Below are 16817 nucleotides of genomic sequence, written 5' to 3'. Positions count from 1 at the left end.
ACGAGGCCATGAGGAGTCATCGACGGGAGCTTCATCAGATTCAGGACGACGTGCGACTAATTCCGGGACAGGTAAGTCAGGTAAGTCAGGTAAGTCTGCTTTAAATTCCGACGAAAGTCGAGGGATCGACGAAAGTCGATCGGTGCTGGAAACGGCGAATCCCACTAGTGTTTTATTTGTTATTATTTCCTTGCAAGTTCCTTTCTCCACCAAGGTGGAGATTGTTGGGCCCGCTCGGCCCAGCGGCCCGTTTTGGCGGAAAAGGAACTCGGCCCGTTCGAGTAAAACGCAGCGCTTCATCCCGAGAGTTAATGAAACCCTAAGGGGTTTCGGGACTTCGACACGAGAGAGGCGCGGTGCTCGAGGTGGAGAGGAGAAAGGCGATCGCAGAGGCGATCGTGGGAAGGAGAGGAAGATCGCGACGGAGGAAGAGTTTCCCGGCGATGGAGAAGCTTCTGACCGGTGGCGGTCACAAAGGTGAGTCGCGGAGTAGGTCGGTAAGTGTCTCGTACCCTGTCTCTTGGCGTTTCCCGGTGAGCCTCCGACCTTGTGTGGAGAGCCACCGTGTGTTATCCCTTCTCTGTTGTTTCTTTCCGTTCTAGTGGATTCGCCGGCACCGTCCGGCCGAGATGTAGGCCCGAGCTTGCTCGGTAACCGAACTCGTTAAAATCGCTGTCTCTTCTTTCGGTTCTTGCACGAACGAGTGACGGAGAGATCGGAGAGGGTTCGATACCACCTTCACAGTTACATTTTTCAAAAACAAAGAGAAAGTAAACGGAAAGCACCATTGTTCCTTGGCGTGTTCAATCTCCTTCATCAGGCGTTTCTACACGTAAAAAAAGCCTTCATCTTCCTTCACCACGCAAAAATATAAATATTTGGGTATATATATCTTCATTCATATACAAAGTTTTTGCATGTGTCATCTTTCATCTTTCTAACCAGACAAAAAGGAAATCGATCGGTCGATGTGTATGGTCGTCAAAATGCGCACAGGAGGCTCTTCCGTTTGGATGCAGAGCCTCGTCGATGTGTTCCGAATGTACAGAATCAGGACGACGAGAGATATTAACTCGTTTCAGCGATTCTCTCCGACAATTCATCGGTTTGGCGGAAGAGATTATTCTCAGACGGGCCAAGGTTTGAAGTTGATTAGCTCGGTTAATGCCGGAAACAACATCAGTCATGGTCCGAACGACCCTATGTCACAACCTTCTACTCCAAAAACCGGGTTTAATTTCCCTATTTGGTACTCTCTCTCTCTCTCTCTCTCTCAGAGTATAAATTCTTCATAATGAGTGATGAGCATATGGTTGAATGTTATTTTGGCTCAACTCCTATGGTCTAAAAGATTGCGTAACCCTGATTTTCCGGACCAATATGAATGAAAATTTGTATGACTATATGCGTTTAGGGTAATGAATTTTATAACCTTTGTTCTACGATTTTACAACTTGGAATGAGCAGGGCAAGATGGGTTCTAGGTTCAGTTTTGTCGGTATTGTTTCCCTTTTGGAGCAAGAAGATGCAGACGCTGAAACGGATTGAAGGTAAATATATACGTATTCTCACGAATATCGATTTCCATTTTCTTCGGCCCGTTTCTCATTTCTACGGGTGCATGTTCAGGTGAGGTGGAGATGGCGGTGGAAGGGGCGGAAGCCGTGGCGGAAATGGTGGAAACAGTGGCGAATGCGACGGAGAAAATGACGGAAGAATTGGCGGAGAAGCTGCCGGAGAATGGTAAGCTGAAGGAGGCTGCTTTGGCGGTTGAACACATCTCTCAAGTAGCTGCTCATGAAGCACACCTCACTCATGAATTCCTTCTCAAGGTACGTAGAACTCATTCTAACCCTAATCAATACATACATGTATGTATGCATGTATGTATGGGCATAGAAAGATTCATAGATTTCCAATTTCCTTTGGAAATATATTTTGTTCTCACAAGGGGACAAGTTGAATATTTTTTTATGCATTCTTGGGCAAATATATATGCATATAAGCATTCTTGTTTCATGAATGATTTTTTTTTTTAAGAGAATCAATTAGAATTTGAGAGAATTTCCCATAGAAACACACTCCGATCAAAATGTATATTATATGAAACAAGTTTTAATATTTCAAAATGCGATCAAAATGTATATTATATGAAACAAGTTTTAATATTTCGAGATTTAGAATCATTTTTTCTTTCAAAACGCCATTGTTTTTTATTGATACTCGAGAAATATTCTTTAAAAACTCATTTAAAATCTTCTACTACATATTGTATACGTTTGATCATGGACCGACCCATTCGTAAGGGATGACGTCACATGCCCCCACTTTTTAATTAAAAATATTTATTTTTTTAATGAATTTTATAAAATTTTGATTAAAATTGTTAAATACTCTGTTATAAAATTAAATCTACCCTTTTTATTGCTTCCGTTTATAATTTTTTTCTGGATCCGCAACAAATGTAACGACAGGTTGATGAACTGAAGCAAGACTTGGATGACTTGGAAGCAATGGTGGAACGCGTGCCAGATAAAATTGTCGGGGATGGCAAAGCGAAGCGATTCAAGGAAGACGCAACAACAACAAATGGTCATATACTAAAACGCGACTAAAATAATTTTTTCAAATTTTAATTAATTTGTACATATATAATAAGCTATTAAATTCTTTTTATTACTCTGGCGTGAGATTTGTGCTTCTCTTTTTATTCCTCTCTTGTTTCGTAATTTTGTAGATTTTTCAATTTTTAATTTCATTTTAATCCATTTTCCTTTGTCAACCCTCGTGACTGACTTTGATTTGTATTCTTGTTATGACTTTAATTATGGCAGTCATTAGAGGAAATATTATAAAATAGGTGAATTTGGTCCATCAAAATCGGACAAAAAACGAGAATGTACGTACTGTAAGAGAATATTAATTTATAAAATCTAATTTTTTAGTATCAGAATTCATATGCTTAATCCATTTTACAATTTTCGTCCCTCATTGATCCAATGTAATGAAACATTATGTATTGGAAGTAATACAACAAAATGATATCATACACAAAAATAATAAAATACATTTACTACATAAATTTCGACACTGAAAAAAAAATAGATTTTATAGATTGAAGAACAGAAAATTTTTGTAATAACTTAAAATTTTAATTAGAAAAAAGTAAAAAAAAAAGTTGTGTTGTATTTTATATAATAGAGTTTTGTAAAATATTATCTAAATTATCAAATAAATCCGTAAATATCTCAAATGTTCTACAATTTTTTACTATATAAACTAAAATATACAAATCCAATATTTTTTGTTGAATTAAAAATCCGTAATTTTTCTAAAGGTAAATTAAACTCTTTACCCTTTTAAAATAAAAATCGTTACTTTAGTAATTCCAAATTTCCAACCTTCAATTTAACTGTTCCTTCTCACAACAAAAAGAAAAGGAAAAAACTCGGCACAAAGGAAAATCCATTGGCCGCAAAGAGAAAAAGATAACACGGCGAGCGAGAGAGAATAGAATAGAAAAAAAAATCCATGGAGTCCAGGTTCGTCTCTCTGTCCACCGCGACCGCGACGACGGCGGCGGCGAGAACCGGCGGCGCTTCATTGCCTCTCCTCACCATATCCAAGGCCCTACACCGCCATTTAGCCAGCGCCAAACGCCTTCACCCGCTCCTTCTCACTCGCTCTTCTCTCCCGCACCAACTCGCCACTCGTCGTCTCCAATTTTTCTACGCAACTCGTTTTACCGCCTCCGATTCGTCTTGTTATCGCGCGTCTTCTGCTGCGTATTACTCAGTGTTTAGAAGCTTATGCGCTGCTGTTGCGCCGGAAATCCAGCGTCGGTTGCAGTGCTCCCCCAGCTCCGCCGCGTCGTTTGGGACTGTTTCCGGCGGCGGTTTAGGAGGCGGAGGAACCGGTGGTAGCGGCGGCGGAGGAGGTCGATGGGACGGTGGAGACTCGGAATCAAAATTGGGTGCCGGAGCAGGTGATGGTGTCCCTTCTCCGTCATCAGATGTCATTATTCTCGATGTTGGGGTACGCTTTCTCTTTCTTTCTCATCTCTGTGTGTGTGTGGCACCTAACAGAGTGTTCAGAGATGATTACAATTACATAGGGTTGGTGTAAGCCACTTTATGTTTTCAATTATACACCACATTACCATGGTATCGACATCGATGTTCTACTGAATGCAGGGGATGACATGCGGAGGTTGTGCAGCAAGTGTGAAAAAAATACTGGAAAGCCAGGTGAGCTATGCTTTCTGTATTGTGCTTTAGCTATGATGTTCGCTTTCTTCTTATTTTTGTTTCCCTGATTTATCATGTATTAAGTTGTTCTTTCATGATTTTCATGAACTTCTTCATAGGCTTGTTGATAGGATCAACAATGTTCTTGTTTTATTTTTCTCTAGTTTTCTTATAATCTTGATACTTCAGTCACCATAATCTTCTGAATATGTTTTCTTTATCCTTCATCAAATGCGAATCATAATCGTTCAGGCTGTGATTGTATTTTCACTTCCATGCATTCTCTTTGCCGTTTGGTCCTTTCTTGAGTTACATGTTTGGAAGAACTTGATCTGGTCTCTGGAAGATGTTTTCCCAACTTTCTAATATTCACCATTTCTTTCCGTGTTTCTTTTGCTTTGTGGACAGCCTCAAGTTTCTACTGCGAGTGTTAATCTCACGACCGAGACAGCCATAGTGTGGCCAGTACTCGAAGCAAAATCTGTGCCAAACTGGAAAGAGGAGCTAGGAGAGATGCTTGCAAAACATCTGAGTAATTGCGGATTTGAATCAACCCCTCGAGGTGAGAAACTGTGGTTTGACATGCTTTCCTATGAAGATTTTAGCTACATACCTGACATCAACAGCTCTATTGAGACTTTGTGTGCCACTTTATTGATTATATTTTTTATGCACATTTTTAGTAGAAATCAATATTTGTACATATTTTTGTGCATGATGATACGAACGGTTGGTTGAGAATTCTTCCAACCCAGTGTTACCCAGTCATGCATCAGATTTTGGACTGCACATCGGAGGAGGGTCATGATTGACATTTTCGCTTTTGGGCTGCTTTATTTGCAGTTTTGTTCTTGGCTCATTGGTGCATCTGTGGTTTTTGTTTATTTTGCATACAATGCCCATGATGATTGCTTTGTGTTCGTAAACCTTCTGGATTCTATAGGGAACAATAAGATAGTTTGGAGATGAGGTTGATAAGCTAGATTACTGTATAATTTTTTGGCAGATCAAAGTTATACTTAACAAGTAATTTCGAGCCGTATAATTACAGTGAAAACAGTTTAGCATCTGATGCATCTCATATTTGGAAAACGTAATGCCATAGAATTCAATGTCGTTTATATGATTCTAATTTATTGAAATAAGAAACAGATATGTTAGCCACTTTATTTATTCCTTTTTGTTCTTTCCATTCTCTCCCTCTGTTTGCAACTTCGCTGGATACTGATGGGGTAGGGGAAGATCCTGAAGCTATTGCAGAAGATATTTCACCTTGATAGTATAAAAGATTTCTTAGAGGGGCAAACATTATCTTTGTGGTATGTCCCCTGTTTACTGGGCTTTCGATTGTTATCCTTTCTATTTGAGTCTGCTGGGGGTGGGTTTTGAGTCAATATTAACTTCATAATTTCTGCTGTAATAGGTGAATTAGAGCAGCTGCTAGTTGGGAATGGATCGGGAACATAAGTTCTGGTGCTGGTGGTCTCATTTATGAAGAATTTATTTCCAGTCTGAATGATTTTAGTGTTTATCCTGAAGAGATGTATTGGTGTTTATTATTTCAGTGTTTGTAAACCTTCTCCCAGCTAGACAATCTACATGTTTCTGTGACTGTGACCGTGCTCGAGTGTCTTCTTTACTTCACAATACAATGTAATTAACCTGTTATTTGTAAATCTCCACAAAAAACAGAGGCTTTAGTGTCTTCACAACAAACATTAATGTAGCAGAAGCACCATTTTCAATATAAGATAATTTATCTTAATTTTCTTGTTTATTTAGACTCTATTTAAAAGCTTCTTCTGATTGTCTGTTTTGCCTTTCTGTTTGTGCCTCATTTACCTACTAGGGCTGGATGAATTTAGGGTGACCTCTCCCTGGTTTCTTTTGCCAGTGTGACTTGAAAGTTTGCTAGCAATGATTTCTACAAATGTGTACTGGACAAGCTATAAATCTTCACATAATTCTGAGGCCTTGGATTTACGGCTCTATATTCTACTGAAATAATGAGCTTTTCCATTTGAGTTTTGTTATATCTAGGTTGCTTCGGGCTTGAGTTTTTTTCTATTCATTTGTACATCTTTAACCAGGGCAACTTCTTTGAACATGGGGTAGTGATATCTGTTAATTACGTCGCTTATTTGCATAATATATTTCTTCATATCGCTATCTGAGAACACTTTTCCTTTTGCTTTTGTAGTACTATTATTATTCTATTACCCCCCAGTTGTGCAATATAAATCCATTCTGTTCATGGAAGTTCTGATATATGAGGGGCAAAAGGCTTCTGGTCGCTTTAGTTTTCCGAGAAATAGGCTACAATATCTCTGTTGTTATGAGTTCTCAGTTTCTTTCTTGGTTGCAGGTTTGACGAATGTGAATTTCTTCCGAGTTTTTGAATCAAAGATGAAAGAGAAGCATACTCGCTTAAAAGAGAGTGGTAACAGTGATTTTTCCAAAATCTTGGTATGTTATTATAGGACCATGATACTTCATCACTGATGTCTGTTTAATCTGTTGAATGATTACAGGTCGTGAGCTTGCTGTTTCATGGGCCCTATGTGCTGTGTGTGTGGTCGGCCATCTAACTCATTTTCTAGGTGTTAAGGTTCCCTGGATCCATGCTTTTCATTCAACAGGATTCCATGTCTCCTTATCTTTGCTTACATTGCTTGGCCCTGGACGTCAGCTCATAATTGATGGCATCAAAAGCCTTTTAAAGGGTGCTCCAAACATGAACACTTTAGTTGGTCTTGGGGCTTTGTCATCATTTACTGTTAGTTCATTGGCAGCCATGATCCCCAAGCTGGTAATTCAATGATTCTTTTTTCTTTTACTCCTAGTTCCAACGCCTATGACAACACTTATGAAGAGGTTTTGTACTTGCATTTGGTTGTTTTTCTGTATGCATAGAAAACATATATGCGTCTTGTTGTGAGTTTTAGAGCAAGGCTTAGAGCATATCTGTTAAATGTTGTCTTGATCAATATCATCAGTGAAACAAGTCTAGTAAAGTCTGGTCTACAATCTCACTGGCATAAATTTCTTTACTAATCTAATTTCTTACTTAAATCAGGTTCTGTCGGCTAAAACCTGTTATTGTGGCCAAGTATTTTAGTAGACCACAAATCCTCGACCCTCATGTTAGTCATTGTCTGTGCCAATGTTGATTGATATTTTACCCCATTATGGTTTGACATGCAGGGCTGGAAGACGTTTTTTGAGGAGCCGGTTATGTTAATAGCTTTTATATTGCTTGGAAGGAATCTTGAGCAGAGAGCCAAAATAAAAGCTACCAGTGATATGACCGGTCTTCTTAGTGTTTTACCTTCAAAGGCTCGTCTTCTTCTTGATGGTGATCCGCAGAATCCAAGTTCGACTGTTGAGGTTCCTTGTAATAGTTTATCTGTGGGTGATTTAGTCGTCATACTACCAGGAGTAAGAAAAGAAAACTTTCATTCTTGAACATATTAGTTGTTATTTTTTTTGTGGGGTGTTTCTGTTTTCTTGGATATTTCTATAGATTTAAGAATCTCACTTTTCAGTTCTTATGCAAACGATATGTCTGTTTGAAGGTTGAACAATTAGTTGCTATTTTGCTCATTATGTATCCCCTGATTTGTCTCATATGGCATATGTTTCTTGCTTATCTAGGATCGAGTTCCGGCAGATGGTATCGTTAGGTCGGGTAGAAGCACCATTGATGAGTCAAGCTTGACGGGGGAGCCTTTGCCCGTGACAAAAGAGTCAGGGGTATCTTTCTACCCCAGTCTTGCTAGATTTACTATAGCATGAGATATGTTATACTTTTATTTTTCATCATTCTGTTTTTACATTTATCCACATTGTACATTCTGCTACGCCATTTAAAGTAGATCTCTACTGATGGTGCTAGCTATGGTAAATGTTAATCATATTTTTGTAAAAAGAAATTAATCTTTCAGCTAGAGTCAAGTTGCTGCAGGATGTATAAACCTGAATGGAACCCTTACAGTCGAGGTGCGTAGATCAGGGGGAGAGACAGCAGTTGGGGACATTGTTCGTCTGGTTGAAGAAGCTCAAAGTAGGGAAGCTCCAGTACAGCGTTTGGTTGACAAGGTCTCTCTTCTCTTTTCATGTGCATTCACATATCTTCGTACATACATGCATATTTTGCATGAAAAATCACAATATCGAACTATATGTGTTTGCATGCAAGTGCACGTGAACATACATTCTCCTTAGAAGAAAACTGCAGGTTGATTTTTAAGGTAAATTTTATTTTCCTCAGAGGACTTTGGCCGTGATGTAACAGTAGTTTGGTAGTTCGATGCATGTGATCTTGCTGGAAAACTAGTGGCACACAGTTTCTTTTATAATTTGTTTGCTTGGAAGCATAAAATATATGATTAGAAAATAAGATGTTTTAAGGTTTGTCCAGTTGTGTACATTCATATGATTTCATAGTTGTATGCAAATTTGGAAAAACAGCATGGACCTTAGATCTTTCTGTGATTACTAGGTTGCTGGACGCTTCACGTATGGTGTGATGGCACTGTCTGCTGCTACATTTATGTTCTGGAATCTATTCGGTTCATATATTCTCCCATCTACCTTGCATAATGGGAGCCCAGCTTCCTTGGCCCTTCAATTGTCTTGCAGTGTTCTGGTATGTCCTCTAAGATGATTTTTTGTTCCTTCCTATGTTGATCTTGTCCATGATTGTGAGGTCAAGCTTGTGCAAATAAATTTCCCATGGTCCTAGAAAAGTCTATCGGTTAGCCTAGACTGTAAGTACAGATATCTGGGTAACATTTTTTTGACCATTACATCACTATAGTGTACTACTTTTATTCCTCTAAAAGGTTCTTATACAGGTTGAAGAGAAGTGCAGTGTGTAAGAGATACACTAACACTGTATCAATCATATAGACAAACTGTGGCTTTAAAATCCTTATATTATTGCATAAAAAGAAGGATACTTGTATTATTGTCTGACAACTAACAACTGTCACAACACTCTGGTAATGTTTTATACAACCTTTACCGAAAACACGTTCTGGAAATGTTTCTATGAACAGATTCTAGGATTTTGCTCCTTGCAAATCATAACAGAAGGTAACGTACTATTCAAGTCCTGAGAACATATTGATTTATTTAAAGATACCTTGCTAAGAAAAAAAAGGCTCTTACATCCACAGATCCTTTCCATTTGGCTTACATCCACCATCCTTTCTCTTTGGAATTGTGATGTTTCAGCTATTAAATTATGTGATTCTTGTTTTGCTTTTTTTCTTGAGTCTGTTATCAACTACTACATTTTCTTTCCTTGTTACCATGTCCTTTCTCATTTATTTTCTCCCTTTCCTTCGTTTTGCTGCTGATCTATCTTGGTGACCTTTGTTCTGGAACCAGGTTGTGGCTTGTCCATGTGCCCTTGGGTTGGCTACACCGACTGCAATGCTGGTGATTTCTTTATAAACACAATAACACATTAGTATTTGTTTTGAATAAGTCGCAGACTCACAGTTGCATGTTGAAAATCAAAATCAATGAACTGGATAAATGTTTTTAGGTTGGCATATCATTAGGAGCAAGAAGAGGATTGCTTCTTCGTGGTGGTGATATACTTGAAAAATTCGCTTCAGTTGATACTGTTGTCTTCGACAAAACTGGGACATTAACAAGAGGCCATCCAGTTGTGACCAAAGTTGTGATTCCTGAATATTCAAGGTAGGGCTGTTTGCTTACTCTTCGTATTTCTTTGTTTAAATGGGTCTTCAAAACTATTCTGGTTGTTAGATATTTTTTTTATGTTATTCCAAATTTGTTAGCGATGTAAAGCTTGATTGGAAACTTGAAGGGTCTGTCTGCTGATATTGCTAATTTTTCCCTCTCGAGGTTAACTTTTGGAATACTTGTGAGGTAATACTACTGTCGTGGTAGATACCCGTGTGTTTCTCTGTTGTAAGATAAACATCCAGTTTCAAATGCTCTCATGCAGATACAATTTGGGTGACACTTTGTCAGAAGTTGAGGTTTTGAAGCTAGCAGCTTCCGTGGAATCAAATACTTCTCATCCCGTTGGTAAAGCGATTATTGAAGCAGCTCGGAATCATAATTGCCAAATCATAAAGGTATACTATTATAGGTTTTCACTTCCCACGAAATTATTGAACAATATTATGGTTGTGCTACTGAAGGTAGAGGATGGAACATTTAGTGAGGAACCAGGATCTGGTGCTGTTGCTATCGTCAACAATAAGAGAGTTACGGTTGGAACACTGGATTGGCTTCAGAGGTATTAACTCCAGGCACTCATTAAATTTGCAAATACTATCCATTTTAAGAGTTATTTGGCTCTCTGACATTTGCATTATGTTTATAGTATCATGCCTTTCATCGTAGCATGATTTAAGTTGATGTTATGAACTTATCGTCGCTATGATACATCACAGATATTTGTATTGTAGATAAAAAGGAAACTATCTCCAACTTCTGTTAAATAATTCTGGTTGATGTTTCTTTTATGGTGTAAAACCTTCTTCTCACTGATGGTGTTAAAGATGCCAGAACAGCTATTAGTTATAGTAGTAGTTTTTTGTTTGTAAGTGATCATTGAAGCAGTTTGATTAATGATAAGGTCACTGCGGTCACAATTTTGGCCTACTTGCGCATATATACCTGTAATGATAGTTTTAGGAAATACTTAGCTGAGAATGAATATGTAAAGTATATTTATGAGCAGCCATGGTAAAGTTACAGCTTTCAGTTTTGTAAATAGCCTAAGCAATCCTTGGTATATGCAGACATGGAGTTGCTGAGAACCCATTGCATGCAATCGAAGGACATGAATTTAAAAGCCAGTCCACTGTGTACATCGGGGTGGATAACACACTTGCGGCTCTTATCTGTTTCGAAGATAAAGTCAGGGAAGATGCTCAGCAGGTTGTTGAGAATCTGAGCAGACAAGGAATTGATGTGTACATGTTGTCTGGTGACAAGAGGAATAATGCAAACTATGTGGCCTCTGTTGTCGGAATTCCTCAGGAAAGGGTATGTTCTTATCTCTGTCGATGAATAGACCTCGAAAGGAGATCAAACGGGGTTTAATTTAACTTAGTGTTGCGTTTATTTTTATTTTTGGTTGCTAAATGGTTATACAAAGTCATGGCAATGGTTGAGCTGTAGGCATGAAACTCAAATGAAAGAAAGTTATGTTATTCCTTATTGCTTTGTCAGATAAGTCCATAAATCCTTGCATAGAAACTTCCATATGAATTGATGACGATCAGATTCAATGAGCAATCTCTGATCAGGCATATGTTACAGGTCATAGCAGGAGTTAAACCGGGAGAGAAGAAGAGATTCATAAATGAACTTCAGAAAACCCGGAAAGGTGTAGCTATGGTGGGCGATGGAATCAACGATGCTGCAGCTTTGGCTTCATCTGATGTTGGAGTAGCCATGGGTGGAGGTGTAGGAGCCGCCAGTGAGGTCTCTCCTATCGTGTTGATGAGCAATCGGTTATCACAGGTATAGCATCTTTCTCGGTTACACCTCTGCCTCTGTTTTCCCCTTATTTCAAGATCTTGGTGGTTGTAGTCTTTCACTGTGAAGGAAAAAATTCGCTTTAGCTTAGTAAAGATACCACCATGACCATGGACTTAAAAACTACTTGAAATTGGCTATACATTTTATTCCATGTTGTTCAAATCACTGTTATGTTAACTTGAAATAGGTATATACGTGCTACTATCACGTTCAAACTTGGTTGAAGAAAAAATCAGCATATACAGTGTAGTCTAAGATTACAATATTATTTACGGGTAAGTACTTTACCTGTCTCAACAAATTTGAATTTATCTTATGACAGTGTTTTGATTTAGCAATGTAAAAACTGAGCTAAAACCCTGTATTTAGATCGGAGGGTTCACCATTGTATCTTCATTAAATGGTATGGTGTTCAAGAAATGCAATCAAATTTTTTATCTTAGGAAAATTCATTGTCTACAATACTAAATGATATGTTTTGTTGGAATGTAACTTGTACACATTATCAACCGGTGTATGCTTTGAGATGTTCATTCCGTTTTCATCAGAGTTCTTTGCATAAATTTGTGCGCAGTTGCTTGAAGCATTGGAGCTGAGCCGGCAAACCATGAAGACGGTGAAGCAAAATCTTTGGTGGGCCTTTGGATACAACATTGTAAGTTCTCCCCTCTCTTTGATGTTTTTCTTCTTTTAAGTTTAGATGCACAAAACAATAGGGCTTGTTTATTTACCGGATCCTAAGGTCTAGTGTACTTGATTTCGGCTTCACCCCCTCGGTTTTCTCGGTCAGACTGTCCAGTCTCGGCCTCCTGAGGGTTGGGTATCTGAGTTTCGGATATCTGCGGGATACCCCAGGACTTGGTCGGTACCCTGTCGGTGGAGCTGGGGGGAGGACGAGATGTCAGCCTGAGGGTAGGAGAATGGGAGAGACATACCCAGGCAAGTGATGGAGGCAAGGTAAGGTCGATTCGGTCCAAACCTTATTATAAAATCCCTAACCCTAATTTCCAAAATTCTGAAACGGGCGGCCTCCCCTTGTTCCTGTGGTATCGCCTTCCCCTCGCGGTCTTGCTTGCCCCTTCTCCCGCTTGGGTTATCTGCTGGTTCCAATAAAAGGAACCAGGATGATGGAGCGACGGTATTTGTGTAGTAAAAGCAAAAACATTCGTCTTGAGTGGCAACACTCCAGGAATAATCGATTCAGCGTATTTATTTTTAAAACAAAAATGGGCAGGTAGGAATCCCCATAGCGGCAGGAGTGTTGCTGCCATTGACAGGAACGATGTTAACCCCATCCATCGCCGGGGCTCTCATGGGTCTGAGTTCTGTCGGGGTCATGTCCAACTCCTTACTCCTCCGCTTAAGGTTTTCCTCCGACAACAATCTGAACAGAACAAAACATCTGGACGGGAGGGCGAGATCGAAGGACACACCCTAGAGAAACAGGACGGTTATTTGAATCGCAAATTGTTCTCTCATGGGACCCCTTGACGGTTTTTGCAAGTGCCCATTTTTTGTCAAAACTCACTTTCGACAACAGACTTGGTTTTTTGTTTGTTTTATTTTTATGGTTATATTATATTTGGGGAAAAAATATATAGAACGACGTTGTGGTAGCAAGAAGATCACATGAATCTCACCAATCACCATAACATAAGCCGTAGCTAAATGAGGTTGAATAGGGTTGAAAACCACGGATTCTGAAATCCCTAAAACTTTGCCCTAATCTCCTCCAAAATTTACTTCATTTTGACGGCCACTTTAAATGACAAAACAACAACAACAAAAGGGCAAACAAAAAAGGAAAAGCCTGATTTAGGGGAAAGTCATGTTACTTTTGTTCAGAAAGTTTTGTCAATGGCTCCGCATAATGACCATACATCTTTGGTTCATATCAAAGCTGAACTAGAAACAACCCTACAAAATTAAATAGGTCAACTAATTTTACAAATGGTTATTATGGACAAAGATGTTTAAAAGCATAAACAAACGCTAGCACGTGAAATCATGCCATCGAGTGGCCGTGCCAAACATCATTAACCAATACCGAAAGCGAGATTCCTATCGTCATTTTATAATTTTTAATTCGTTTAATTGCACAAATTAATCAAATTGTTTAAAAACATATCTTATATTACGTTCGTATATAACTCGTATAATTTGGATATTATTCGTACTCCTAGAAATGCGAAGTGTTCAATGCTAGAACGAATAGATTGCCCAATTGGTCTAATTGTTAACACAATTGGAGTCTGAGTTTGGATTTACAAATCGACGTTATTATTAAATTATACTAGGATTCGTAACTTTAGAATTACGAAATATCTATAAAAATTTTAATTAGAAAAATTTCAATCATTCTTGAAAATTATAAAAAAATCACTTATATCTATTAGAAATAATACAATTTCGAATTCTATAAATTCTGAATATTTTTTCAGATATTCAAATTCGAATATCCAAGATCCATGAACATGAATTTGGATATTTTAAAATTTCAGGGTCCATATGCGCATACTTTGTATGATAGTGTTCCATTTTTTTTCTTTAAAAAAAGAAAAAGAAAAGAACATTTAAAGTGTGTTCAAGTGCAAAAGGGGATTGGAAAATTGTAATAAGAGCTTTTTGGCAACGGATGTTTTCAAGTGGGGGAGTCCAAAGGAACATCTTAGTCCCACTCGGATGCTTTTGTGACAAAATCATGTAGAAAGCCAATAATCAAGGGCCGATCCTTGTGTTTGAGAATTTCTACATTCTTCTTTGCACTTTGAGCAAAAAATATTATTAATTTCAATACAATATATATATATATATATATATAGTAAAATAAATGTAAAAAGCCAAAGCCCCCCATGGGCCATGGTTATGTATCCTTTGCATAATTTCCATGTTCACAAATTCATTCACTTTTATTTTAAATTTCGTCTTGCATTGGCCTTTAAGCTTCAACAAACAGAACATTTGAGATATCTGCCCCCTCGCCGGTTTAAAATACCTTCGATTAATCATTATCAGAAAATAAAATAAAGTTGGTGAACTGAAAATTTCAGCAAGCGACTGCCTGTGTAAAAGGGACTCCCTTTATTTGCCATCCTCTTGCATTCATTTCTTTAGCACTGTTTTCCACTCTGCCTTCATCATTGTCACGTCCCTCATATATATTACAACTTTTTAATATTACTAGACAAAACTATTTGTTCCGAATAAATATTAAAATAATAGCGACTACTTTAAAACAAAAAATAGAAAGTGATATATTTTACATAAATTTAATTTGAAAAGAATGAACCAAAATATAATCCATTTGTTTTGAAATTATGAAATCTGCGAAATGCTCAGCATAAAAAAAATTGTTGTTTTTTTTTTCAAAACAATGAATTTAATTATACAAAAGACCGTGAATTTAAATATTCTACATCAAAAAGCATTTGCATTGAGCTCATATGATTACTATTTTTTCTTCTCTTCCGCCTTCGGCGGAAAAAAAGAATAAATTCCCTTTATTTAAGAAACTCGTAGACGGACATTCCCATACTCACTCGCACGCCTCTCTCTCTCTCTCTCTCTCTCTCTCACATCTGTTGTGTTGTTGCCGGGGCGGCGCGTGGGGATGGCAAGCAGGGCGTTGACGGCGGCGATTCTGGTATTCACGGCGGCGGCGGTGATATGTAGCGGAGGAGTGGCGAAGGCGGCGGTGGACTGTTCGACGCTGATACTGAACATGGCGGACTGTTTGTCGTTCGTGACGAGCGGGAGCACGGTGGAGAAGCCGGAGGGGAGCTGCTGCTCCGGATTGAAGACGGTGGTCCGATCTGGTCCGCAGTGTCTCTGCGAGGCTTTCAAGAACAGCGCCTCCATGGGAGTCACCTTGAACGTCTCCAAGGCCTCCTCTCTTCCCTCCGTCTGCAAAGTCGTTGCTCCACCTTCCGCCCGCTGTGCTCGTCAGTCTCCCTCTCTCTCATATATATATATATGTATATATAACCGAATATAAATATGAAAACATAATTTGGGGTTAGACTATCTTGTTGATTTGATTTTGAGACAATGGACTGATGAAGTTTGGTTTTTGTTGTGTTTCAGTTTCAGTTGTTCCTCCCACTGGTGCGCCCAGTAAGCTCTCTCTTCTCCTCTTCCACTCTTTTGTTTAGAACTTTTACTTTAAGTCTGAATCCGATCCGAAACCGGCCGGGTTGGTTGGCTCTGACCGGGCTCACCTCTAAACCGGTTATGATCCAATTTGGTTCGGTTCAATCAAACCAAACCCTAGTTAGTAATCAAACTTTAAATTGTAAACGATTTCTTGGTAGGACTAGTAATATGATTAAAAAAAATAGAGTATTAGTTCAATGCAAGAATACTTTTATCATATACTAACAACATCATCGTCATCATCAACATGCCCTTAATCCCAAATTTATTTGGGGTCGGCCACATGAATTAAACTAAAATCATCCCATACTTCCGCCAAATGAGCCGATAAAGAACAACAAACTCGATCATGGTCTGTGTTAGTGTTTTCGGACATTTTTTTTATATGAAAAAATGTAATGATTCTTACAGGTAAATCTCCGGCAGCCACTTCGGATGCACCCAGATCATCAGCCGGAGCAAACGAGGAAGCTCCGGCTGCGGCTCCAGCCCTCGCGCCTGCGAGTTCATCGTCATTTTCTCTGTCGGTTTCCGTGTTGTGTCTTGCCTTTGGCACGCTCCTTGGGTTGATCTCCTGTTTCTGATGACACAAAGATCCGTTTTTGCTGTCGAATTTGTCATTTTTTTTTTCTTCTGCGTTTGATTTCGGATCTTTTAAGGCTGTTGAGATTTGCGTTGTTTAATTTTGAATCGGAGTTGTGTTAATTCTAACACGTTTCCTCTTTCGAAGTTTCATGGGAAAACAGTTCTATGATCCCCAAAGTCTACCGAAATTACTGAACAACATGAAAACTGCAAACGCAAACTATATTCAACTCTTGAAACAAAATCCAAGAACACGTAAATTCCACGTGTCACCACCCCATGCAAACCAGCGTACATTAT

At 38.6% G+C, this 16817-nt stretch overlaps 3 protein-coding genes across 11 annotated transcripts in view; all 3 read left to right on the top strand.

The window, feature by feature from the left end:
- Positions 1 to 2702, top strand: part of LOC104804411 — a 4241-nt gene extending 1539 nt beyond the window's left edge. The window contains exons 2-5 of the mRNA XM_010528703.2: positions 72 to 1249; positions 1468 to 1550; positions 1630 to 1832; positions 2475 to 2702. Of these exons, the coding sequence (XP_010527005.1) occupies positions 969 to 1249; positions 1468 to 1550; positions 1630 to 1832; positions 2475 to 2615 (708 nt within the window). The 5' untranslated portion in view covers positions 72 to 968 and the 3' untranslated portion in view covers positions 2616 to 2702. The remainder of the gene's footprint in view (positions 1 to 71; positions 1250 to 1467; positions 1551 to 1629; positions 1833 to 2474) is intronic.
- Positions 2703 to 3443: 741 nt separating this feature from the next.
- Positions 3444 to 13396, top strand: LOC104804410 (copper-transporting ATPase PAA1, chloroplastic). 9 transcript variants are annotated; one of them, XM_010528694.2, is made up of 18 exons: positions 3445 to 4035; positions 4194 to 4247; positions 4656 to 4809; positions 6613 to 6687; positions 6779 to 7056; positions 7452 to 7685; positions 7902 to 8000; positions 8196 to 8345; positions 8749 to 8895; positions 9642 to 9692; positions 9802 to 9959; positions 10231 to 10363; positions 10430 to 10527; positions 11036 to 11282; positions 11559 to 11762; positions 12355 to 12435; positions 12636 to 12737; positions 13015 to 13396. In XM_010528694.2, exons 1-18 carry the CDS (start codon positions 3532 to 3534, stop codon positions 13216 to 13218), a joined length of 2973 nt encoding a protein of 990 aa, XP_010526996.1. In that variant the 5' UTR covers positions 3445 to 3531; the 3' UTR covers positions 13219 to 13396. The 9 variants fall into 9 exon arrangements, with proteins under 9 accessions (XP_019056941.1, XP_019056942.1, XP_010526996.1 ...); XM_010528696.2 differs by having other exon boundaries at positions 12571 to 12737; positions 13015 to 13103; XM_010528695.2 differs by lacking the exon at positions 12636 to 12737 and having other exon boundaries at positions 3446 to 4035.
- Positions 13397 to 15298: 1902 nt separating this feature from the next.
- On the top strand, positions 15299 to 16661 carry LOC104804409 (non-specific lipid-transfer protein-like protein At2g13820). Its single transcript, XM_010528692.2, has 3 exons — positions 15299 to 15721; positions 15864 to 15893; positions 16344 to 16661. The coding sequence occupies exons 1-3, from the start codon at positions 15391 to 15393 to the stop codon at positions 16514 to 16516; spliced, it is 534 nt and encodes a 177-aa protein (XP_010526994.1). The 5' UTR covers positions 15299 to 15390; the 3' UTR covers positions 16517 to 16661.
- The last annotated feature ends 156 nt before the right edge of the window (positions 16662 to 16817 follow it).

The sequence above is a fragment of the Tarenaya hassleriana genome, unplaced genomic scaffold, assembly GCF_000463585.1.
Source record: "Tarenaya hassleriana unplaced genomic scaffold, ASM46358v1 Cleome9, whole genome shotgun sequence".
In the NCBI taxonomy this organism is placed as follows: Eukaryota; Viridiplantae; Streptophyta; class Magnoliopsida; order Brassicales; family Cleomaceae; genus Tarenaya; species Tarenaya hassleriana.
This window is presented reverse-complemented; position numbering and strand designations above follow the sequence as displayed.